The 26,427-nt window shown below is 46.1% G+C and overlaps 2 protein-coding genes across 4 annotated transcripts; one reads left to right on the plus strand and one right to left on the minus strand.

The window, feature by feature from the left end:
* Nucleotides 1-1,171: 1,171 nt before the first annotated feature.
* LOC125003695 (amphoterin-induced protein 3) lies at nt 1,172-5,846 on the plus strand. The gene is made up of 2 exons (XM_047577787.1): nt 1,172-1,690; nt 2,187-5,846. The coding sequence occupies exon 2, from the start codon at nt 2,229-2,231 to the stop codon at nt 3,609-3,611; it is 1,383 nt and encodes a 460-aa protein (XP_047433743.1). The 5' UTR covers nt 1,172-1,690; nt 2,187-2,228; the 3' UTR covers nt 3,612-5,846.
* A 6,970-nt stretch (nt 5,847-12,816) lies between these two features.
* Nucleotides 12,817-26,109, minus strand: tasorb (transcription activation suppressor b). Of its 3 annotated transcripts, none has more exons than XM_047595403.1 (23): nt 25,691-26,109; nt 24,185-24,330; nt 23,888-23,980; nt 23,723-23,795; nt 23,549-23,640; nt 23,334-23,468; nt 23,127-23,251; nt 23,000-23,031; nt 22,597-22,702; nt 22,309-22,412; nt 22,054-22,163; nt 21,641-21,713; nt 21,441-21,515; nt 20,395-21,327; nt 19,409-19,716; nt 19,222-19,321; nt 18,264-19,123; nt 16,119-16,241; nt 15,597-15,756; nt 15,411-15,519; nt 15,146-15,324; nt 14,837-14,971; nt 12,817-14,576 (listed from the first exon to the last, which is right to left on the minus strand). In XM_047595403.1, exons 1-23 carry the CDS (start codon nt 25,992-25,994, stop codon nt 13,336-13,338), a joined length of 5,616 nt encoding a protein of 1,871 aa, XP_047451359.1. In that variant the 5' UTR covers nt 25,995-26,109; the 3' UTR covers nt 12,817-13,335. The 3 variants fall into 3 exon arrangements, with proteins under 3 accessions (XP_047451359.1, XP_047451350.1, XP_047451341.1); XM_047595394.1 differs by having other exon boundaries at nt 12,817-14,573; nt 19,222-19,324; XM_047595385.1 differs by having other exon boundaries at nt 19,222-19,324.
* Between the last annotated feature and the right edge of the window lie 318 nt (nt 26,110-26,427).

Raw genomic sequence — 26,427 nt, forward strand, 5'->3', positions numbered from 1 at the left:
AGGCCACTTGAGCCACAGTGGAATATAAACATAACACCTACAAGGAGGGCCTGTTTAGAATCCCTTTCTAACATATCAGAAATGTACATGCGTGGGCGTACACATTTCTTGCATGTTGCAGCCAAGCTGATGACTAGCCTTAGGACAAGATTGTGTGTTAATGCCACGACGCCAAAGATGGTAACGGCGCCTTCGTTTCGAACGAGTCTTTTCCTAAAATCTGAGGAGGGGCTCTGGATGAAGTCGTGGCGCCTTTCGGTTTCGCCCCGTCCACATTCTCGCGGACTCCACATCTGTCTCCATCAGCCCACCTCCCGAGAAGCGAACCCCATGCGGCGCGTCCGAATCCGTGGGGAATGTGCTGCGTGCCTCTGCAGAGTGAGTGAGCGAGCGAGTGGGAGTCAGTCAAAGCCCCGAGCACTTACAGGGGGAGGAGGCGGGGGGGGGGGACGGAGGGCTGGGGCGAGCAGTGAGGAGGTGGCTGCTGGTAGGCAGAGCTAATTCACTGTGACAGAAATCAGAGCTGTCAGGACCACCATGACCAAGCAGCATGGACAGCGTATATCCAGTCAAACCCACAGCCGAGGGAAAGGAGGGATGTCGGAGGCTCAGAAAGAAAAGGATGGCATGTACTGCGTGAGGCACTCAAGGGAGAGAAGGAGTGCGTCTGTGTCAATGTGTGGGGACGGGCGAAGGCAGCATCCGTCCACTCAACAACACCGAAATAGACACTGTAAAGTAACAACGAGGCACGCAGATAAGTCAAGTCCCTCAAAGTCAGAAAGACTTTCGCCACAGAAGCACTGAGAATACGCAAAGGTGAAGAGGTGCATTTCCAAAAGTAAGAAAACCCACATCCAGTCAATCAAAGTAAAAAGTAAAATCACATCCATACAGGGATCATATTCAGTCCTCTGGGATCACTGGGGAAAGGTCACCACATAACACGAGTAACATTCATGAGCAAAGCCACTAGGTTCTACTAATCTGTTAGTGAGCCAAATATTAAAAAAAAATTTAATGGAATACAACATTAATGGAAAATGAAAAGTGATATTGTCGAGAGGAGGGCAGCCACCAGAATCATTACTTAATGATGAGAGAGGGAGACACAAGGCTGGTCTCTAAATGACACAGCCGAGGAGGAGGAGGAGGAGGAGGAGGAGGGGGAGGGGGATTGTGGGAGATTACGCGAGCTCCGCGCTGTTTGTTATACACTGCAAAGCACCGCAGGATGTTTGCTGAGCGACAGTCACCACTGGGACGAGGAGAAAGAGCGGGTGAGGGGGACCTTAAACTTGGCTGAGGAGAAAGGCGAGAGCGGCGCGTTATTCTCGAGCACCTCGGGGAGGAGGATCCAAGGAGAAGATAAGGATTAGGCGGCAAATGTTGCGGGTTCGCACTGACGGGATGCAACTTCGAAAGAGAACATTCGCTGTGAAGTTGGAGTTTGACGCCGTCGCAAAGCAGTTTAAATTGGATTTGTGGTTCTGATGTTTGGATTTTTTTTTTTTTTTTTTTTTTTTTGGAGGAGCTTAACTAAGTGAGCCAAACTGCTTGCTTCTGGGGAAGTGGTATGAACTTTTTCCCTTTCTGCTTTCAAATTTGTAGACTTCACAAGTCAGTAGTCGTGACAATGCTCGACTTTAAATCCTACAGTAGCAACTAAGAAGAAACATCTTTTTTTCAGGTGAAGTATTTTCCTCTGTGCAGTTGACATTTAAAATTACCAAAAGAAAATGAATCGGCAATTATTTCATCACGTACTTTTTGAAAAGAAAATGTCTCTAATTGATTTTTATTTTTTAAATTCTCTGAGTTTTCAGTTGCAGTGATAAAAATGTGAGTCATGCCTCAGTAAATTAATCGGTTTATAAAACTAAATAGTCAACATATTAATCCTTAACAAAAATAGTTCTGTGAACAATTGCATTTCAGAAAATGTGTACTGCTTCTTACAACATGGAATAGCCTCACGCATTTTCTTATTTTAAAGCTAAGATTTCTTCCAAGTGAAAAATGTGGTACTACAGTGAACCACTTTTAATCTCCTGCCCTAGATACTGAGGGTTCCTGTATGGCATTAACCTTGCAGTCGTCTTATATAGCTCAGAGCTCGAAAAAAAAAAAAAAGAATAGCTTTCTAATGTATCATGCTGTTTCTCATTTGATTCCTATCTAACCAGGGAGAGTTTGAGGGATTAGAAACCCCGAAGACTATCAGAAATATGACCTGTGGAAAAAATCCAAGCCCTTTCCTGCTGCTGCTCTGTCTCCTCCATCGCTCTGAGGAGTCCTGCCCATCTGTGTGCCTCTGTATATCTGACTCAGCCAGCTGTAGCTCCAGTGGTCTGACTAAACTACCTCTGCTCCTGCCCTCCTTCTCCGTTACCCTCGACCTCAGCCACAACCATCTGTCCTGGCTGGGTCCAGGCAGCTTCTACAGGATGCCCAGACTGGAAAACCTCCGGATGGCCCACAATCAGATCGGCTCTCTGAGTCATGGCGTGTTTCACAACGCCTCCGGCCTCAGGCACCTTGACCTGTCCTCCAACAAGCTCCATGTGGTGGAGCAGCACTACTTCCAAGGGCTTTGGAGGCTGGAGGAGCTTCTTCTCTTCAACAATAAGATCGCACAGGTGGAGCCCGGCACGATGAGAGGTCTGAGCAGCTTAAAAAAGGTCTACTTCAGCCTCAACCAGATCACGCACTTCCCGTTCTTTTCCATCCAAGACCACACTCATCCATTCCTGGCCATGCTGGACCTCTCGTCCAACCGAATGTCCCGCCTGCCGTGGGAGGACGTGAAGGCGTTGCCCGGGCTGGTTCAGCGAGGGCTGTATCTACACAACAACTCTCTGATCTGCGACTGCTCCATGTACAGCGTGTTCTGGCACTGGGATCTCAGGGGTTACGACTCAATAAGGGACTTCACGGATGAGCACACCTGCAGCGTTACCGGGGACCCGCGAGCGTCTATTCGGTTCCTGCGACACAACCGCTTCTTCCGCAACTGCACCGTAGAGGAAGCGGTCTCGGAGCCCGTGACAGTTCTGCTCTCCAGCGTGTTGGTTCCAGAGAGAGAGACGGTGCGTCTAGACTGCCAGACATCCCTGAACAGCACAGACCTCTCATTTACATGGCTCTCTCCCAGCAAGGGGTACATCACCCAGGCAAACGCAAATGACACACTAATCAGTCTATTTCCTAATGGCACCTTGGAGATCCAGGAAGCTAGGGTCAACGACTCAGGTCTGTATGTGTGCACAGCTGTCGATATTAAACAATCACTGAATGCAACTCGGGAGGTAAACGTGACGGTGCTGCTGCCTGCGGCCGAGTCGTTCAACACCGGCTACACAACACTGCTAGGCTGTGTAGTGACTCTGGTCCTCATCCTCATGTACCTTTACCTGACTCCGTGTCGCTGCAGCTGCTGCAAACAGCCAAAACCTCCAGTCATCCCCATCGCAACCTACGACCCCAGCACCCTCACATCGGTTTTCTGTCCCTCCACAAGAGACCAGTGTAAAATCCCCACCGACCGGCATGTAGCATTCATTGAGCCAATGACAAATGAAGAAGGAATAGAATGGACGCCTGTAAGCTGATGCTGAGCAAAGTTCTATCTTTTTTTCAAATGGAAACAGAAGACCTCTGAGAAAAGGAAGATCCCTTACTCAGGAACTAGTAGCAAGATGTTATTTAGGTGTTAACACCGTCAAAGGATAAAAGAACTTAATGTTTCTTTCTTGACAGCCGTCTGCAGCAGAACGGCGTCCTGAACAAAAAGAAAAAAGGTAATATCTGCTGTTCCAGTCTTGCTCCCTTCTGTCATATGGCCAGTAGCGAAAATTAGTTTCCACAGTGGTTTATTACCCTCAGTGTACTGACACTGCCAAATCACAGCAGAGCCGTTATGGACCCTATTAACTTTTCTGTGTACTCAGGTACACTAATGTGCGATCAGAGAATGAATCCGGCTGACAAAGTGTTTGACGCCAATTCAAGTTCCCACAAAAATGGCGAAAGTGTGCAAGGACCATCCTGCACTGCAGGAAGGAATTTTCGCTAATGTATCTTTGATACAGCACCTTTGAATTCTTTCCACCTCCTGAATACGCCTGTTCCCCATTTTCCTAATCAGTGCTCATAGATCAGCGGTACACTACGCTGATGTACTTTGAAGGCGATTGTTCTCGTATTATTGCTGCGCATAAGCTATAGCTTTCAGCAAACATTTAAAAATCTTATCTAACAGAAAACAGAGGCGCATCCCCACAGTGATCCATCATACATATACATATCTGATACAAACCTGTTGCATTAATCTGAGCTCTGCTTATCTGGCAAACAGTGAAAGTACAGAAATCGGGAGTGTCAACAAACCGAAAACACACTGAAATTGGACGGCTCTTCAAAGACGGCGCCGCTTTGATCAAACACAGCAGAGCACTTTGAACGCTGCAGAACAAACACAACCACTAAATTTGAACTGAAGTGACAAATTCTTCAAGCAGCTTTGACGCGAACCCCAAAGGGGATCTTACTTTGTATAGCTTTGTTTGTATTTCAGCACTAACATGCTTCAAATGGCAGAATTATACACCGAAACAACAGAGATGAAAGATGCTGAAGAAGGAGCTGCATGCAGCGTCATGGAGGAACATAAGTGTGTGGGATGAGAACATGAAGTTGACGACACGAAAGACCAAAGACAGCATATGGGTGGTCGAGGTTCAAGGCGTATTTAAAGCCTAGTGAGACAGACAGTATCCTCAAAAGAAACAAATGAATTTCTTAGAGTCCACGCATCTACAGTGTTTTAAAATTGGACCTTAATCTTAATGCAAACATTTGATGGGGCTAAAGATTGCATCAAGATTGAAAAGGATTAAATGTAATCCCTCATATAATGTCAGAGCCAAGTCGTCAGTAACTCCACATCTCAAAAAACAGAGCATGTCGCTGGAGCAGGGGCCTTTGATTATTTCTAAATCCTTAATTAAAACTTGACTCCTTTAAAGCCAGAGGAGACCAATATTGTTTTGCGACCTGAATTCAAATTTGCACACAGAAAAAGGGGCAGAAAACTGAAAGCAAATGGGCAACCGTGCATGAAACTGCAGCAAGCTGCGTCTCCAACAGCAATGAGTTCCAGGACTATTAAACTCTCAGGGATTAAGTGAGAATCTGATGGACCAAAAGGGCTCCGTATTGTAAAGAACCACTACATATAATCCCGCTATTACTGACCTGCAGTATTTAGCGAAGTTAAGCAAAGGTGAGCAGCATTTAAAATCCTACGATTACACAACATGCTGCCATGTGCCCGTGTGATGTAACGTAGCCATGTTTTTCAGAGAGAGTGCGCTAGAGACATTAAATGGTGTGACAGGTTGGGGTTAGGTTTTAGCAGATTACCACAGGGATAAAAACCAGGTGCTTTGTCAATTTCAGTGTTTTTAAATCCCTCTAATCTGGTGCCACTCTCTGACAGAGTGCACACACAGCTGGTTTGGGATGTATTGTTTCTGATATGATTATCAGACAGGTTCAAACATTGAGGACATGATCCACGCATTTCGTGAGGCTTTTTATTTCCCGAAAAAGGTCCACAGGTGACCGTGGTTATGTAAGCTCGCTGCTGATTTAGGGAATCAGTGTAGGCAGCATGTCAGAGTTAGGATGAGAGAAGTTAGCATCCTGCTGCCATTTGGCATCCAGCTTTTTATTTTAACCCTGTGACAGCAAGTAAGTACTTCACCGATAATGAGAGGCCTCAACAGTGCATTTTGAAAATATATATATATATATATATATATATATATATATATATATATATACACACACACACACACACAGTACTATGCAAAAGTTTTAGGCAGGTGTGGGGGAAAAATGCTGTAAACTAAGAATGCTTTCAAATATGGAAGTGCTAATAGTTTATTTTCATCAATTAACAAACTGCAGTGAATAAACAGAAGAGTAATTTACATCAAATCAACACTTGGTATGACAACCCTTTACCTTCAAGACAGCATCAATTCTTCTAGGCACACGTGCACATAGTTTTTGAAGGAACTCGGCTGGTACGTTGTAACCACAGATCATCTGTGGAGGCAGTCTTCCTCAAATCCTTGTGTCTCTTAATCCCAGACACACTCCATGATGTTGAGATCAGGGCTCGGTGGGGGCCACGCCATCACTTCCAGGACTTCTTATTCTTCTTTATGTCATTATGATAGTTCTTAATGACCTTCGCTGTATGTTTGCAGAATAAATTTGGGGCCAATCATCCTCCTCCCTGATGGTATTGCATGATGGGTAAGTACCTGCCTGTGTTTCCAATCTGCCTGTGACCAAACCCCCGAACTACATTTACAGAAATGCAGCCCCAACATTAAAAGGAACCTCCACCATGCTTCACTGTTGCCTGCAGACACTCATTAATGTAGCACTGCTGGACATATTCCAAATTAGAAGGGAAATAAGCGTGATGTGTTTTTCATCTGCTGCACTAAGTTTCCTTGACCGACCACTGTGTCTACGATCCTACAAAGTCCCTGACTTTGTGATGGTGAACCAATAAGAATTGATGCTGGTTGGAGGGCAAAGGGTAGTAACACCAAATATTGACATGATTAAGATTTTTCTTTTGTTCGCCCACTGTGCATTTTGCAAATTGATCAAATATAATTTTGAAAGCAAAACTTTTGCACAGTACTATATATGTGTGTGTATATATATATATCAATCACGGTATATTATTATTTTTCCTCTATCAAACCGTCCCAGTTCAATTAAACATGAGGACAAATTTAATCTGGTTCATTTTAATAGTTTCTGTTTCATTAATGCTAACATTTACACACTGTTATATTGTCCTAATTACACTGCAAAATGAAAGTCTAATTTCTAGTCTACAGAGGAAGACGCGAGCCTATGTGGCTCAGCGTGCCTGCTTTCTGCAAATGATCCTCAGCCGCTCTAACAAATTACGCTGATGCAAAGGAAGCAACCCTTGATGCTTGAAAAGATGCCCTCCTCCAAAGCAAAACACTCCATCGGGCTTCAATTAAAGCATGCACTTCCCTTTCCAGATTAATTGTTTTTCCTAGTTCGGCTGGGCTCCCAGGGATTGGAAATCATCTTAGTCAAGAATCTAATTACTGTGAAAGAGGAGTTTCACTCTGAATAGAACAAGTTGAATTGCTTTCACTCATGCAAGGCTGCCTTGACTGTCAACACGGGCTATTACTGAACTGTCAAAACAGTCATCAGGCAAGAGTGGAGGCATCCAGCTGTGGCAGATACGAACGCATCTCTCAAACGCCATGACAACCACATACACAAGCTCACTGGAAACCCAGTGTCACATAAAACCCTTATTTTATTCTAACAGGACACTTAGCTTGGAATATAGAGCTTGAGAAGGACGCAAAGCATTTATTTCAGAACAGTATAGGCTCTACAGCTATACTGTAGACCTTTTTTTAGAAGGTAGGTCGGATGCTTCCAAAAAAAGACCAGAAGTAATGCACACTGCACCACCACACAACAGGCTGTTCATCATGCCTCCGTGCTGAACATGAACACAGGCTATGTTCTTTGTTTTTAAAGCAGAACAATGCAGGAACCAGGTCCCAGTGAGAGCACTGTGGGGAACGTAGCATTCAAATGCTTCCTTAAACAAATCTAGGGGTCAGATGTCACTGCAAATAAACAAATGAGCGTGCGTAGTGACAAACAACCCAAGCCATACAGCCCACTGGTAGCAACCTCGTGACTCACTGTCTCTCTGGAGCTCTTATGTGCTTCACTAAGTGGAATTTAGTTGGATATTATAGGATTTGACAAGCACAACGACTCAAAGTGTTTTAAGTTTTTTTTTATTGTGGCTCAGGACCACTTTCTTTTTTACAACATCTTGTCTTTTATTCTTCGTCAGCGTTCTGCTCTTGTAATTTCTCCCATTTGCTCTATTGTATCACGATGTACTGGTGGATCCATTGTTATTATCTGTCACACTTGTCCACTAAAAGACAACCACAAACTCTGATGAAACTCCGGCTTTATTATTTCTATTAAAAATAACTTTACTACCAGAGACAATATTGGTGCCCTGTCCACAGTGTGTTATTGTGTCAGTATACTCAGCAATGTACTTTATGATACGGGTATCCTCACCACATTAGCGCCGTGGCTCTGGGAATGGCTGTGTTGGTCTGTCCACCAAATTTGATATTTCGGTAACTATTACGTGCATAATAGATCCCAGAGGATGAAACCTACTTGCTGCCACAATGATATTCTAATGCTGGGTAAAATATCACAACAACTACTGAATGAATTGCCATGAAATATAACACATTCATGTCATCCCCAAGAGGAATTTTGTTTGATGATGTCCTGATTTATCTTCTGATTTATCCTCGGTTGCCATGACATACATTCTAGCAAAACTGATGGCATTAAGCCATAACTGTTCCCTGTGTGTCAATCTAATTAGCGAATGGAAAAATAATTAGCTAAGTCGGTGAACACCTCAGCTTTGTCATGTAAACAAGTGAGTATTTTGGCATGTAGCTTAAAGCTCTGATGTGTGAAAGTACAGCCTCGCTGAGCTGCCCGCATTGCATCAGCATTTCAGCTGTAGTAACATATATATATATATAGAGAGAGAGAGAGAGGGCTGATGTAGCCTCATAAAAATACCTGGATTAGATGTTTTTTTCTGTGTCACTTCCATGATTTTGCATGTCCAGCCACACTACTAAGATTCCCCAGCACAAGGTCTTCAAAAGAGAGGTCCTTTTGGTACATTATGTCTGCCCCGTTCCAAGGCAATGTTGTTTCTTGTGCTTCAAACACAAAATACAAAACAGAAAACAGGACACTGTACTATTTACAAGCTGTCAGATCTGTGTTTGTAAAGCCCTGCATCCTGCAGTGGAGGCTTGTAAGGTAAGAGAACCTGTTCCAAAACAACCACACTCTATTTGACCTGGTTATTTATCCCCCTGCAAACTCTAATCCTGTAAAATTGGTTTCTATTTTAAAAATGGAATTATTTCAATTATTCAGTCGTGCGGCGCTTAGCACTGATGTCTCGCAGCAAGAAGGTTTCAGGGTTCAAATTCATCGGCTGACTGGGGCCTTTCTGTGTGGAGTTTGCATGTCGCCCCCGTGCCTGCGGGCGTTCTCTGGGTGCTCCGGCACCCTCCCACATCGGGGCTCATTGGGTTAATTGGTGATTGGTGATTCTCCCCTTCAAACCCTGCCCTAACACACCATAGAACTGTTAGTGAACAGCTCACCTCAACTCAACGAAGAGCTAAAAGCGCCGATCCGCCCTCCAGACTCTTCCCGATCCCAGTCCAATTGAGCTTCCGCCAGATGAACCAGAACAATCCTGATCCACAGAGGGGTAAATATAATAACACCAGACAATGTATTATTAACAGTAGAGCACTGCACATACTGACTGCATTCTGCATACTTTAACTACATTTTGCCCCTTGTGTCTGACATATTATTATTTATGACTTGATTAGACGTTTACTATTGGTGCACCAATGCATGAACTGCTCTCTACTATTGAACCTGTTCAACCAGTTTTAAATACTTTATATTCAGTTTTAATGAATTTGATGTGCTGCAAGATGATTAATGGAGTACTAATGTTCTGCTACATGGGTTTATGCTAATTCTTCGGGCTCCTGTCTCATCTTTGCTGCACAGATAATTGTTTCCAGAGGAAATCTCTCTCCAGACATCTCAATGTTGATAACCAGCGCCAACCTTTGTAAGGACACAAAGGCAAGCCACCACGAGATAAGCTTCGTGTAAAGTATCCAACCTACATAAAGTGATAGTCAAATAGCTGTGGTGGAGCGACACTAAAGCGACGAAAGAGAGTCAAATAAAATGCTCCAGTGGAGGAGCTCATTTCAGTGGTGAAGTACAGCACCTGACTGAATGTAGTTACACTCCACCACTTCTCCTAATGACAAACAGATAACCATGATGAACTGTGTGGTTAACCTCGGCTCCACAGGACATTTACGCGTCTTCATTTTAACAGCATCACTCTCGCAACTTTAAAATGAAAAACCTTGAAGAAACCAACCATTTAGCTCATTAGGGCCCGAGCAACATCTGGTGAGACACCAATAGTTAGCCACTAAGCTAGCTGTTAAATAAAGTGGAGCATTTAGTATAATCACACATTTCACAAAGTACGAGAAGAAGTGCGTATTGAACTTACTAATCACCGACTTGAACCCATATCCATGTCAGTGTCCCTCTTTGGCAGGAAAGTAAGTGGCTAACCGTATGATCACATTTTATCCTAAGGTGATGTTGGGTCCATTTCCGCTCCCCACACCAGTTTAAAAAAAAAAAAAAAAAAGACGTTACTTTTAAGCACAATTTACGTTGACACAAATTCAATTCAATTACTGAATTTAAAAAAATCAATAATTCATATATATTTGCGAATACACACGACAATAGACCCATTCACAGTTTGTTTGTTTGTGTTTGCAAGAATGGACGAGGAAAACGCATATTTTAGATAATATATGAATAGGCTCTCTCTCCGTTATTATTGTTATTTTAAAAAGTTGACTCTGACTGATGGGACGACATTCACTACACTCTCACTCACTGGATGGACATTTGACCAATGGAGGACACGGAGGGGATGAAGCCTCTCCAACAAATACATAGAAACACACAACTAACGCTGCGTTAGCTAGCGGTTAGCATTAGCATTAGCGTTAGCGTGTATCAAAAATCTTACCTGATATCAAATGTGGACTGCAAACAGAGAGTTGTTGATGATTGTCTCACTCCAGTCCTTTCTTTTGATCGCGTTCAACCAAAGTCGCACGACTGGCAGTGGCTGGTATGCGATAAAACGTAAAGTTAATGTTTTTGCTTTTTCAGTTTTGGCACCAAAACTACACGATGGGATTTTCCGGGTGAAAGTGACAGTGTTCGCCTCAAACTTCCCTCTGTTTTATTTTTTTTGTTCGTTTGTTTTTTATTAGTGGGTTTTGTTTTGTTTGTTTGTTTTTTATTTTTATAAACTTTATTGACAACAAGAGTATACGTAAGACTGAGAACAGTGTAAACAATGATGATGAAATGTTGTATAATTTTGAAAAGCTTACATAAATGTACATAAATCACAGCTTTTTTATTTTCACAATCATAAAGGCAGGAGATATTGTTTAATATATGCAGACAGTTCCAGAAAATGTAGTTTCTTACCAGAAAATTTAGACTTGTGTATGTAAAATCTGAATAAAATAATAAAAAAGTTAATCAAATTAAACTGGGAATTTAGTTTTCTATCATATTCAATGTAACCACACAAAACATTTTTCCAGCATAAATTAAACTGGGGGTAAATGTGAACACTGATAAAACGTGTCAGTTTGCTCTAGAGTTGTCTGGTGTGTGGGCAAGACCAAAATAAATGAACCATGTTTCGTTGACAAAGTCACAGTGAATACAAGTCACCTCAATGTCTTTCTTAAGCCTTAGTATATGGCGATTACTCGGGCAAAATCTATGAAGCATTTTAAAGGATATCTCTTTGACCTTAATAAAAACTTATGAGGCAAGAGCCATACTTTTTCCCAGTTAATATTTCTATCAGAAATAGACCAGTAGCATAAAGCCTCAAGCTTCCCTCTGTTTTGCCTCCAGCTAACGTTGCGACGTCACTGTGACTAGAATTAACCAAAGACCATACTTTTATCTGAATTTAATTTCCTTTTTATTACGGTCATATTCTTCATAACTCAATATATTTACGTCCCTTTAAAAACTCTGGAGTTTGTTTACAAATGAGCCTTCTCCACCATCAGTGGACTATATATATTAAGTCCCAGACTTAAACTCAAGGTTCAAGTGGCTCAAGATTTAATTTGTGTAGTGTTCTAGGTACAAATAACCGTGTACGGTGTGTTGAGTCTGCAAAAAAAAAATAAATAAATAACAACATCTTGCTGGTTGCTTTTCTCCCCCCACAGTTTCCAATGTCACCATGGAGAAGCTCTGGTAGGCATAAATTGATGACCTGTTTTCTAAATCAAGGGGAAACGGCGCCCTCTGGTGTTTGCTCGCATCAGCTGCTCCGGTGACTTAATGGGAGAATACGATAAACTCACACGGAGAGGACATCAACCCGTCTAATGATTCTTTCTATGGCGGTGGAGTTGACGAGCCACTGGTACTCAGCACGGAGCCTCAGACGACTTTAAGTGCTGCTCTTCCACCAAATGGCTTTCTGCACACAGCTCACACTGCCGGAGAATATAGATTTAGCTGATCACTGCTGTAGCACTTAGTGTCTGCCGTCATGGTCAGAAAGACAGTAATGTCTGCCCCAGTATTTAAATGCTAGTTATCAGCCACAACATTATGACCACCTTACTTGTATTGTGTAGGTCTCCCTTGAGCCTTCATAACAGCTGTGACTCATCAGAGAAAGAATATGGACCTTCTATACGCATGGGTTGAGGGGAGGGGTCTGTGAATCAGACTTGTTCTAGTACATCCAACAGTTTATCAATTTGTGATCTACTGAATTTGGAATTTGTTTTTCATGTTTTGTTTTTTAAGTTGTTCCTAAACTGTTTTTGTGTGTCTGTTTCAGTCTGTATCCTGCTGGAGATGGCTGCTCCCCCTGTCATAATGTTGTGGCTGATCAGTGTGTATGTTGATGCAAAAACAAAACAAAAAAAGATCCTCTTCCAAATGAGAATAAGGGGTCACTGAAAAAAAAAATAGTAAGACACCTGTGATTTATATGTTTAATGGTTTGCTCGACACCGTCATCAAACCCATCACACACACCAGAGATTTGAAATATTTTAATTGAATTCCGGACAACCAAATATGTCAAATAAAAAAAGAAAGAAAACCGACAGCAAAAGTGAAACTTCATTCACTCGTTTGTTTTGTTTTTTTCCTTAAAAAAATATCAGCCTTTCCCCTTGTTCACAAACCGTTTCAAAAGCGGAGCACAACAGAAATAATATGGATCATTTCTGAGAAGTTGGAAGGCCATTAACATTTCTTGGCAAATATAAATATAGTGGTTTGAACAGGGTCTCAAATAACTCACATGGAAAAAGTGTACAGACAGTTTACACGACAGTAGGACACTCGGCACTGCCTGTATCAATTCCTATTAATGTAGAAAACCAGGATCCTTATTTACGGATTTAAACCAATGCATTTATGACAAGGAAATATATACATTCAGCTCATATAGTCTCTTGTGTTTGCATTGCCCCCTTTGATCCTGTTGATTGTCTATTCAGGGGCATAGTTGTGTGAGTATGTGTAGTCTGTGTAGTAATCCTGTGGCCCGCCCCGTCCTGCTGGGTACCAAGAGCAGTGACCGCCTCCAGTCCCATCCACTCGCTCTTGTCCTCGTCCTAGTCGAGGCCAAGGTCCTCCTGGTGGGGCTCCTCTCCCTCTGTAGGTCCCTATAGAACTAGGACCCATAGCACCCCGCATAGGTCCGTGATTCATGTGTCCGGGGATGCCACCTATACTACCATAGCCTACTCCACACATTGGATGTGGAGGCAGCTTTGGTCTTAGTACAGGTCCCCCTCTAGTGGCCCCTGTGGGAATGCCCACATGAGATCCGAGGCTGTCAGCGCAGTTCACCTGAGTCCTGCCCCTGTGATTACCAGGGGTGCTTCCTATTAGGGTTTCACCAGTCTTAGGGAGTCCGCTAGGGTCCATTGGGCAAGATGTGACCACACCCTGACTGCTGGCAGTCTCACAAGTGGTGGTCCCCGTTGCCCATACGCCCTCCCCAGGTCCACTGAGTGTCCTGTCGTGTTGTGTGGGGGTCCCGATGGCGTTTTTAGGAATGCCGGCCATGTAAGCCGGCTGGGCTGCATCCTTATGGTCTGTGTAGGGGGGAGCGGTGGTGAGCGGAGAAGTTCCCGGAGGCCCCGCCCCTCCAGTGTCTGAGGAATACGTGTGACCGAGCATCATGAGGTGAGGCGGAGGGGGGGGTTTGACCTCCAGCGGGAGGGAAGCCAGGTTGGCTAAAGGTCCTGCCGTCGCCATGACAGGTGGGGTTGGGACTGTGGAAGAAGCCGTAGTCAGGGGCCGGTAGTCCTGCTCCTGTGTGCTGCTGCAGGGCGAGGCGGGGTAGGCGGGGGACGCGGCGTAGCTGGAGGAGCCCGCGTAGGACGACCACGAAGCCGAAGGGCACAGGAAGCTCTGGTGGGGGTTGACAGGGAAACCTCCCGGTGATAAGCTGCCTATGTCTGAGGGGCCCATACCTATCTGGTTGGTGGCTTTGAACTGAGAGATGGCTGTTTTGAGTGCACAATAGTCAGACAGGGATGGAGTGCTCTCCGGCGTGACTTGGCGGTCCGGGAGCGGAGGACGAAACTCGTCCATGTCCGGAGGGGGCGGACACGGACATCCAACTCCCTGGATCAGCTTTGGAGGATCCGCCATGGTTTGTGGCTCGCCATCATCAGAATCTAACGACATGTCCTCCTCTTCCACACACTCATCATTCACTACTGAGAGAGCAGGAGAGGGCAGAGGGGGAGAAATGGGAAAAGTGCACAGAGAGATTTTTATCAACAAATGTGTTACAGATGCTTTAACAGCATCAAACGGGTTTACAAAAAAAAAAAAAAAAAAAAACAGTGTCTGGTAGCACATTAATCTTTACTGGCAGGATAACTACATAGAAACAGGGTCAATTTAGCAAAACAGTTACTGCAAAATTGAAATCCACAGAGTTTCGGTGTTTATTGGTTTTGCTGACGGGACCCACCGGTGGACGGAGGCGTGGGAAGCTCATTCTGATTGATGGAACCAATCAAACTGTGGAAACCGCTCATAACATCATCAATGCTCGCTATCACTATTCCATTTCTGGAATACTGCAGGAACATCTCAAATGGCCTCTCTGTAAAAACCAACACAATAACAATTACAAAAATATAACAACAATAACAATTTTCCTATCATCCTAATAATAGGTGTCATCTATTAAATGAGAAGTCAAACAGAGAGCAGAAAAAAAAAACCCACAATCTGTGAAGCGCACGGCCGCAGTGAGGGTGACGATCTGGAAACGTACCCGTGAGGAAGATAAGGTGCCGCTGTTGCGTGTGCTGAGCTTGGAGCTTGATGAGGCAATCCAGATCTGGAGCCTGACGTGACTGGGTGTCACACTCGTGATAAGGAAGGAACTCCACCAAGTGCTTCTTTTGATAGGCTGTCAGAAGGTTCAAGAGACCCATGGCATTTGAGTTCAACCTTTAAGAGAGAAGACAGCGTTGAGATGTTGCCGAAGTGTGTTCCAAAGGCCAGTAGGACGGAAGATTGTAACTGTGACTACAGACCTGCCCAGCTCTTTAAGCTTCTTCTGGGACTTGCAGTGCACCTTCCACTGCCAGGGGTGTTCAGGGGTGCTCTGCTCCTCCAAGAACTTCAGCAGCCCTTGCAAGCGATCTGCGCAAAACAAACAACTCAGGCTCTGAAGCATCGCCCGGTGGATATTTCTCTCGCGAACGGAAAGCAAAACCTACCTTGCGTGATGAGATCAGGGTTGAGGACGAACTCGTCCGACACCATAAAGCCTCCGGACACAAAGAGCTCGTTGTAGGTGTGGTTCTTGACATCGTCCAGAGAGTCCACTCCAGCAAAGCTCACCGAGGGCAGCTTCTTCAAAGACACCAGAGCCGGGATCTGCTCAAAGAAATGATTGTTCTTACGCCTTAAAACGTCTGAAGATGAAGACACTCAAAACGTTTCAATCAATCGTTTTAAGACACGTTTCTCCATCAGCTAATAAACTTCACGTAAGCATTTGATTGATCCCGAATTCATCCAGTAGCACACCAGCAACCCAAAAACATACAGCCAGTGTAATCATCAGCAGCGAGAACAACAGATGGTGCAGCCCCCAGAGAGCCCTGATCTGAACAACACTGAATCATTCTGGGATTACAGTAAACAACTGAGAGTCTAAATTAAAAAGAAAATCAAGTGAAAGAAAACACTTTGCTTTCGGTGGCTCAAACTCCGGCGCCGTACAGTGAACTACGCACCTTGTGCACGTGTGCGGCGATGTCCTCGTTCTGAATGATGATGAGCAGCTTGTCCAGGTTGCCGCTGTTTTCCAGAAACGTCTGCGGGCTGCACTCGCTGTTGCCGAGACTTTTCAAGTACTCCTTCAGTTGAGAGAGGTGGGGGAGACGGAGAATTGTTAGAGACAGACAGAAAGCGTCCTCCTCTCTTACACATGCTGACTGAGTGAGTGAGTGACTGACAGGAGCCGAGCACCGAGACATGAACACATGGTGACAAAGAGGAGCTAGTGGAGCACATTCCCACTGCCGACCTGTATCTTCACTCGTGTGCGCCTGTTCAAGTCACTACTGCTGCGGAGAGCTGTGGAGGCTGATCAGCTCAAAAAAAAAAATTTAAAAAAAAAGATCTGGAATAAGTGCAGCCCTCATATCGTATTCTCATCAACCATGCACCTTTTGTCCTCCCCTCTCAAAACTGGCCCGGTCCGTTTGACTATTCATAAAGCCTGAAATAATGATTCAGTGGTACACACTGTTAGCTGACTTCTTCTCAGCTAATTACTACATGATATACACTTCTAAATGTGCAGCAGACCACATTTATGTCCAATTATGTTATTTAGTAACATAAGAGAGAGGTCAGATTTGACCCACAGAACAGGGGGGTTAAATGAAATCGATGTACCACTTTGTAAAACGGACAGAAATGATAAGGTTAAGACTTCAACTAATCCTTAGCCTAACTAATCCTTAGGATGACTCATGTTCGGTGTAGCTGATTTTTTCCACAATTGAAAATTCATAATTTTATTTTTATGAGCCCACAATGCTGCCTTCAAAATGCTCGTTGTGTCCGATTCAAACTCCATTTTAATCCAAAAGGCGTTGAATAAGGGCAACCGGACTTTTCTTGAAGACGTTTCGCTGGCAGCGAAGTCCAGTTGCTCTTATTCATCGCCTTTTGGACTACCCCGACCTGGATGTCTGAGAACCTTCACAGACAAACTCCAGCTTAAGATAATCAACTGATTGCAACTCACTAAACACTGATAATGCATAACATTATGACCACCCGTCTAATATTATGAAGGTCTCTCTTGTGCCTCCAAAACAGTTGTGACTCATCAGAGAATGGACATGGTCCTTCTGAGGGTGTCCTGCAGTGTCCGGCAACAGAATATTCTCAGTGGGGGCCTTTGGGTCCTATGGGTTGAGGGGAAGGGGCCTCTGTGGATCATCCCACAGATACTCGATCAGTTCGGGATCTAGTGCACAGGTCTTCAACATAGGTCCGTGGAGGTAATTTTTGTTTTTTATACATTTCCCCCGCAAATTTAAATTTCTTTAAATACACATTAACACGAATCTAGCATATTTTAGTAAAGGAATAAATGGAGACAGAAGACATTATCTTTCAGTCAACACATTGCGCGAGACATGAGCTGTCTCAACAGCCTAAAGTCCACAGTAGGACCTGCCCCTATCACTGCTGAGCTAATTAATCAGTTGCATGGCCACCCTCTGTTGCACAAAAATGATAATAATAATAATAATAATGTATGTTGATAAATAGTACTAGGTTAGTACTAGAGTTTATTATTGAACACATATAGTAGCTAGGGGGTCCCTACTTCAGTTTGAGGGTCCTTGACCTGAAAAATGTTGAAGACCTCTGATCTAGTGAATCTGGAGGCCAGGTCAAGTTGTTCCTACATTGTTCCTGCATCCTGCTACCACCAAGGAGTGTCATTGCTATGTGGGGTGGGGGTGCCTGGTCTGGTCTAGGTGGGTGGTACATGTCTAAGTTACATCAACGCGAATTTTCCCAGCAGAACATTGAATTTTCACAAGATATTCAGTGTCATTTACGTCTCCCGTCAGTGGTCATAATGTTACGCTTGATCGGTGTGTCTGACTAACTGAAAAGATGAGGAAAGTTTCAAACCATTGACAAACCTTTCAAATTTAAGAATATTTAGTCAAAGTTTCACTTTCATTTCACACCCTAATAAAACAGGAAGTTACAACATATCAAAACTGCCAGGATGTATTTTCCACCATTTTCTGACAAAATCAAATCAATAGTTGTAACAGAATGCACATCGTTCCCACTGAATCCACTGATTAATCAACAGTTCGCTTTAGGACCACGCTTTACCGTACCTTGATCTCCTTGCAGACAGTGCTCTCCTCGCCCTCGTCCCCAGAATAGATGTAGAATTTGACAGTATTCTTGGTGACGTCCTTAAAAATCTCCACCAAGCTGCTGAAAACCTCCGGCTTCAGCTGACCTATCAGGCTGCCGGCCAGCAGGGTGGACCCGCTGCCAGAAGTAGAACCTGGGTTTTGAGAGTTTCCGTCTGGAGAGCTCGGTGTCACTTGGGTGGGAGAATAGGCATCAGCCTTCACCTCCGTTGACGCGGCTTCCGTTTTAGCCTTACTGGAAGCAGTGTCTTTGACGGTGCCAGTTTTATCGCTCTGAGAGGGGGCGGCGACCTTGTTCAGGGGGGGCTCCTCTTTAGTTTTGGAAGTCTCGACGGGCGCAGGGGGCGGCGGCGTAAGATTGGTCGTCGTCACCGTGGGAGGCGGGGAAGTGACCTTGGTGGGAGCAGGTGGGGCCGGGATCAACTTGTCCATCTTCTCGCTCAGGGCTTTAACATGCCCCTGAACGGACACGGGGGAGACGTAGGGCGCAACGAAATCTGAGAAGCAGCTGTTGGGCAGCCAGCAGTGGCGGGGCGGCAACCGCGGGGGCAGCTGCGAGGTATAGCAGATGCTGTAAGTCTGCATGATATTTTTAATGTCAGACGTTAGGCTGTGAATTTCCTGGTTCAGGATGGTGTCCAGGCTAATGGAGGGCCTGAAAGTGACCTCCTCTGCAACCGGTAACGTGGGCGCAGCCGCCTTTATCTCTTCGACCGCCGCGGGCGTCTTGGGCTCCGGTTCGCTGTACGGCACCGTCACACCCTCCGGACCCTCGGACTTGTGTTCCGGCTTCAGCTGAGGAAAAGGCTGAGCTTTTTCTGGAAGAGAGAAAACGGGAAATTTGTCTCAGTGATGAGCGGTTAACCACAGCTAAATATATCTAAAAGGCCTGTGTGAACTAATCGATCTGAGGCACCTTCATTGGCGGGGGCGTCCCAGGATGTGTTATCTGAGGTTTGCGCTTGCTCTGCTGGGGAACCCGTACTGAATGGACTACAAGGGCTACAGTCCATGTCCTCCTGAACGCAAAAAGATATTCTTAGGACTATGACGCTAAAAACATTGACAGATAACAATCCTAGAACCAACCGTTCAAGTCTCACCTCCGTGTAGTTTGTTTGTGCTGTTTGTGTTGGCTCATTTACTTTTCTAAGATCTGGCTCGGCCAGAGCTGGCTCCGCTCTCCCCGAGCCCATTGACGGCTCGCCGTGGTTCGACGTCGAACCTCTGACCACGGCTTTATTGAGCGTGGCGAGGAGGATCTTGAGAAGGCGTTGGGTCTCGTTGACCGCTGAAGCATTGGCGTTGTCCCGGGACCTCAGGTCAGTGTCATAGATGCCCATGCTTTCCATCACTGCCGTGAGGTTGTCGTTCTGTCCGCCCTCGTCTCCCATCTCGTCTGCTTGTACTCCTACAGGGGCGCACAGTTAATTAGAGACATTTGCGGAATTTGGTTCATTAGCGTACAGGAATATCTGGAGCTCTTATAGCTACATGTGATGCATCATTCATTGCAAATATGCCAGTGGTGGTTTCAATTTGTTTATCCATCAGAAGTGAGTGACAAATTCATTTTTCAATTGCAAAATTCCTGCTCAGTTCAATTTAAAGTATTAGTATCAAGACTGATTGTTTATAGTGCGTACTTCCAAACAGAACAGACTGAGACTGAACCAGCAGCTTTTTTAAACTTTCAAATATATAGTGTCCGTATTGGCCGACTTACACGTTCTTCAATAGCAAAATCGCGGTTTTATGTGTGTTGTACAAAATAATGTGCATCCTCCAGCGTTCACCAATTTAAATATGCCCGCTTTGTCTCAGCATTTAACTCGCAGCCACGGCAATAGAGGTTTTTCCACAAATGCACAGGAGCATGAACAGCTTTCCTGAGTCAGCTACAAAGCCGCGTGCATCCTAAAACGAGCCTGATTAAATGTGACTTTAATTTATTCGATGACTAACAACCTATCAGCCTCGTGTTAATAAATGATTCATTTGCTCAAAGGACCAGACTTTGAGGGCAACAGGTGGCAATTTTAAAAATTATTTAACACGGAGCTACACAGGTGGCTTCGGCCCGCCTCACCTCTGCTGGGTTCGCCGTTGCTCAGTTGATCCGTGCGCTGGTGCTTGTTGGCGTCTGCCCTCTCCTCCCCGTCGAACTTCCTTTTTAAGCTGTTGGCGTCCCAGCCGTCCTCCTCTCCCCGTTCCTTCGAAGGGTCCTTCACGAGAGCTTTCTTATGTAGCTGAATGAGCTTAAGCAGCTGCTTCATTTTGTCTTTATCGTACACGTTCTGCCGCAACTTCTGAGGCTGGGGCTGGGGCTGCGGTTGAGGTTGAGGCTGAGGCTGAGGTTGAGTCTGAGGCTGAGTCTGAGGTTGAGGCTCACTGTGAGGCTTCTGTTGCAACTGGGCCCCATTCGAGTGGGCCGACCCTGTCCTCCGTCTGCTGCTGCTGTTGTCTGGGGGTGGTTTCTCCTGAGTTGGCCTCTCCGCAGGCGGCCTCTCCTGTGACGGCCTTTCTTGGGGTCTGTCTGCTCTGTCCGAGCCTCTGTCCGAGCCGCCCCAGTCAGAAACAGGGCTGTATTCCGTTGGCGCGGGGGTCGGCGTCGGCGTAGGCGTTACTGTCGGCGTGAGCACTGGTATGGGTGCGGGGTTCCGTATTCGTTCGATGATGTCCTTGGCCTTGTTCAAAGGTAAAATGTAGTTGGCGGGGTTGTGGACGTAGGAGCGCAGCACAGCGTCCATGTTAAACTTGGGTCTGTGCACCGGGACGGGGTTCATCCTCTCGTCCACGTTGTATTTGTAGTCGGGCAAAATGAACGGCCTCACTGTGCCCGACTCCCTACGAGTTAGGTATTCGGTGGCTTGCCGCTCCACCCCGGAGCTCAGGTCCTTTCCCGGGTTGGGGCGCAGCTTGTACATGGCATAGTGCAGTGCAGGGATGAAAGGCTCAGTGGAGGAAAGGATAGCTGGCTGGGGCTCCACCGTCAGCGGCTCTGGCTCAAACAGTCTGGATGCTGTGGAGGGGAGGACGCACATTAGTGTCATATAAAAGAGATGGATGCGTCTTTGGCGAGAGCCGCTTAATACAAGTCAAAAGACGGGAGAAAGGACGGTGAATATTACTTACAATACTTCACAACCATCCTTGACTCCTGAAAGATGAATAATGCTTGCAGGTTCCTCTCCGCACGCCCCCGCCGCTCTGCAAAAACAAACAGCGGCCTTTTTAAAAAAAGAAAAGTGAACACTCATCCCGAGGCAACAAGTAGGTGTTCGGCTGGCACAATGGGGTATTACTATGAAGGAAAAGAGGTAGATTTCTGGCACCTTTGGACTCAGCCATCTGCGATGAGGACAAGAGGAAGAGAAAGCCCCTGTCGAACAAGGACTTCACCAGCACCTGGATGGGGAGAGTAGACGCCGTGGTGAGAAACACTCGGGGCTTGCTGCGTACTGTGAGCCGTCATAGTACCAGTCTGTCGCTGGACAGGTTTTATCTTTCTGTGCGCGTGAACTTTTGCCGAATTTAGCGTAGCAGCGATTAGCACACCAGATGTTTTCCTTACAGATACTTAATTAAATCAGAAGACGGTACATAATGATGTTACAATCGAGCACCCAAAGGAGTTTTGTTTCCATATGAATCCCGAACAACACGAGACAATTTCCATCTTTAATTTTATGTTTTGGGGAATTCCCAGCATGTTAACCGTGTAAGTAGCAGGTGGTGCGTGACTCACCATGCGGTCCCTCTCCAGCTTGTTGACCAGCGCTGCCAGACTGCCGCTGCTCGGTTTGCCTTTCCCGTCCACCACCTCAAACAGGCTGCAGGACATCCCGCATTTCATTACTGCAGACAGAAATAAGCACGTTGAAACAGGGTCCGTACGCAAAATAGTGCAATTTTTTTTTTCCCTAATTCCATGGCTTTACAGCTGCAACACTGGTCCACGATCCAGTGCATGCTTTAAGATTTCTCTGTGGTGTGAGCTGACCTTCACGTGATATACTGTAGGTGTCCCAGGAAAAGAGCACGGAGGGAATCTTTCGCTTCACCTGCTCCAGCTGCATGCCCTGATCCACCTCCAACTTCTCAGGTCTGCAGGTGAGCACGGAGAGACGCGTCAGAGAGCAAACACCAACAAAGTCAAGATTAGATATGTGCAGCGTTATAGCCCGTCACGTGCAGCTCGTTTGCGGCGTCAATGATTGATAAAGAAATGTATAGCGCTGCTGTGAAGACTTCGGTAGCACATGTGTGAGAGACTGTAGACTGTACTCACAGTTTGAAAGGAAGGTAGGGGCGCGAGGAAGATCGTAAACAGATTGGGAATAACTCGTGGCCCTTATTCACCAGTGGACCACTCCACACAGTGTAGCAGCTCCTCCCTGGAAGGAGATCAACGGCCCAGGTCAAAGGTCAGACATGATACAAAGAGGAAGCAGAGCTCACTATTCTTTTATCACTGAAAAGGCAGATGCACAATCTTCCATGTGCACCGACTGCTGGATTGAATTTGAATAATTTTGGAATGGACTATTTAATCTTCACTACAATGTACTGCATCTGCAGTTGCTGTGTGACCTGTTTTCTGCTTCTGATCTATTTGCCAGTTTACACGGACATTACAACACACAAAGCCTGTTTTTCTGGATAACACAAGTAGGCGAAAATAAATGTTTTACCTGTAGTTCCTTCTCGGGAAATAGTGTTAAACCTGGTGAAGAAACAAGCAGGAGATGTCACACATGTCTCTCTAGGCTCTTCGGAGATGCTTGATTAGTCTCACCGGTTCCCATAGGAATAACGTACCTGTGCGCAGTCATAGGAGTCGCTGCAGCCTCCTTGCCTTTGTACTGAAAGGAAACCACAGCGTAGGGACACACATGTCTGGGCCGCGCCTTGATCTCCTCAAATGCAAACTCGAAAAAGTATTGCTGCAAGACACGGAGGAAAACGCTTCAATTTTAATCGTCCGACGAGTGAGACGTGCGAAACAAAACAGAGCCCGTGTTTTACCTGCGTGAGCTCAAAAGCTCTGTAGGACAGCAAGGACGTGACCCTGTTGGCACTTTTGGACATGTGACAGTCAAACTTGGGCGTGGGCTCTATTGCGTTCTTAGGCATGATCTCGTGGATGTGCTTTATTCGCCCCTGAGAGACAAAACACACCAATTGGCACAAAGAATAGCGCCAACGACGCACAAGACGTGAAAGAAGAACGACGGGCTTACCCTCATGACTTTAAAAACTATCATGTCTCCAGACGCACCAGCTTCGAAAGGATTGATTTGTAGCAGATCAGAATATTTGGAGAGATAAACACCTGCAATGACAAAAGAACGGAATTAGAGGAAGCCCCATCAGAAACACCCTCCCATGCAGTGGCATAGATGAGTCAAGCTTACCTGCTGCTGGGTTTCCTAGTGTAGTAATCTTACAGTGTCCAACCGACAAACCCTTCTCACAGGTCCACTGGAGCTGGACACAGATAAAACACAACGCCTCAGAGTCAAAACTCTAAGCTTTTCAACCTTTCTACACGTCTGTGAGGCTTCTCAAGCACCACCAACCTTGGATTTGTCTGGATAGAGGAAGCAGTACGACTCGGTGAGTTCTTGTTCGGTCCGGCCCTCCTGCTTCATCTCTCTCCGCTTCTCGATGAACTGTCAACAACAACGCAGGAGCAGACAGTAAGTGGCGCGGGGGCGTGAGCCTCCCAAACTCAGACTGTGTCACTCAGAGGATCACAGGTTGACTTGGGAGGCCGTGGCGCCGCTGAGTCGTTAACACCTTCGCCGCGAAAGGGTGACAATTATTTGAAGATTTGCACGGGGCAAATAATAAAAAAAAAAAAAAAAAAGACCAACCTCCTTCTCCAGCAGTTCGTTGTGAATCAGCCTGGCCTTGCAGTAGGTGAAGGTTCCCCGCGAAGACGCGTCCAGGTAAAACGAGGACACAATCTTCACGAGGTCCTCAAATTCCCGGCTGTCAGGCGGAAGGAACTGGTACAAGCCTGCACACATGGAAGAGTCGGCAGATGAGCATACAAGACCCAGCAGCACGTGGACCAGGACGACTGTGCGGCGGCAGATAACGGCCACAAGCAACCGCTTCCTTCGTTTAAAACGGCTCTTAAACAAAAACACATGTCCTGCCTTCAGCTCAATATGCGAGTCACATGTCAAGTAAAAACAAATCTGCTTGTAGGTATTATGTAAAAAGCACTCAACTATGTTCATATCCTCTATAGCAACAATTCAGAGGAGTAAGCTATTCCAATTTGATTAAAAAAAAAAAAGGTCAGCAGCAGCAGCAACTATGAATCCTCTGTATCCGCGGCCTTAATTCACACGAGCTCAAACCAAAACACATGCACAGAGGTGAAACGACAAGTAGCAGACTACATGCAACACGCGAGCGTGGAGCATCATCAGCCTGAAGCCGTGAGCTGACAGGTAGTAAACATCTCCTCTGTGAGCCAAAGGGACGGAGGCTGGAGACGGGCCAGTGGAGAGCACACACAGCATGGTCTGACTCCCACAATTAGATATGTTATACAGTTATTATGCAAACGCATGGGAAGGGGGAGGGTGAGGGGGGTTAATACAGCCTGCGAGAGGCTAAAACTGTAAGTCCAACCACGTCATTTCAGCTTGCCGTGCGTGCGTACACTTGATGTTTCACAGCATCAGCCACTGTCTGCCTGCCTATCTTTGCCAAGGGTCCAGTGTAAAGTGTAGGAGGCTGCACAGGAGTGATGCTCTGATCTGAACCCTTCTGAGGTGAAAGTGTTATCGGGGATGCTCTGAAATAGCAGGGGCATCGAGGAGCTTGGGGCGGACTTGGATTTCACAAATGTGCCGTGGTACTGTGAGCACAACTTGGGTGGACGGGTGGGCTGTGGATACACACGTGCCCTTCACTGAGGTCAAAGAGCCACCCACATTGTTGTCAGGGGCTGCAGCGCCGTAACGCTGCTGCTGCTACTGTTGCTACTGCTGCTGCTGCCTTACGCACAGACCGTGGTGTCGTGGAAAGGTGAAGAAATCAAACAAGGTGGTCTTTCAGATGCACGCCCTCTCAACCTGCTGCTTCCACAGAAACGTTGCGCCCGTTGGAAACTTGAGCCCAGCAGCTATGTCTGCCTGCAAGCGCCGCAGCACCGGGTCAACTCCGTCGGCGTGCCCGAACAGCCGGGAGGTAACCTAACTCGCCCCCCCCCCACACCCAATGTCGCCAAAACCCTCTTCTAAATTCGTTAAACTTAGAGAAATCAGCCAGCTAGCTCGCGGGCCGGCAACATGCAGCAGCAGCACAATTATGAAAGACAGGACAGGCTGTGTTCGGAACAGCAGCGACATAGTAGCTACCACCTTTCCGCTCTTTTATCTTCCTCGGGATTTGGAAATTCTTCCGTGGCAGCTCTTCGCTCGATCTTTGGACTGGCACGGGAGAGCTGCTGAAGCTCCGGGCGTCCGCCTGCACGCTCCTCCGCCGCTCAGGGGCTTCTTGTTCGGGCATTACACCGTCTCCACATCCAGGCTGATCGCCATTTTGGTTGACTGTGGCCGAGGTGGCGGTTGAATTCTTGTGGGGCTCGCCGCCCTCCGGGTGGAGATCGCCCGTCCCGCTGCATCCTGAGTCCCTTTTAACAACCGCGTTGGGGTTGAGGGCCATTTTCGGGCACCGTGCACGTATTACGGGCAAGTAGCTCTGACGATTACGGCGCCGCTTTACACACACACACTATCCTCCTCACCCAGCCTCCGCCATTGTGAAAATGACGTAGACGTTCTTCTCTACCACTGCAAAACGCTGCCGTCACTGTGTTTACATACTGGAGAAGCCGTGCCACCCAGCGGCCGCTGGGCGCACTGCAGCCATTAATGGAAGCGACGGGACGCGTGTGGAGTGCACGACACGCTGGTGAAAGTGAAAATAGTTTTCACCTTACACAATGCACAGTAAGACGTGGGGTGGAGCAAAGTGTGCGGAATACTACTCTAAAATTATGACTCATTGCACACAGTGAACATCGTGCGCCATGTGAACCTGGTTGTATTTTTAAATCACCTGCCATCTTTTCTTAACGCTGACATCGTGAGTAGAT

The sequence above is a fragment of the Mugil cephalus genome, chromosome 1 (genome assembly GCF_022458985.1).
Source record: "Mugil cephalus isolate CIBA_MC_2020 chromosome 1, CIBA_Mcephalus_1.1, whole genome shotgun sequence".
NCBI classification, from domain to species: Eukaryota; Metazoa; Chordata; class Actinopteri; order Mugiliformes; family Mugilidae; genus Mugil; species Mugil cephalus.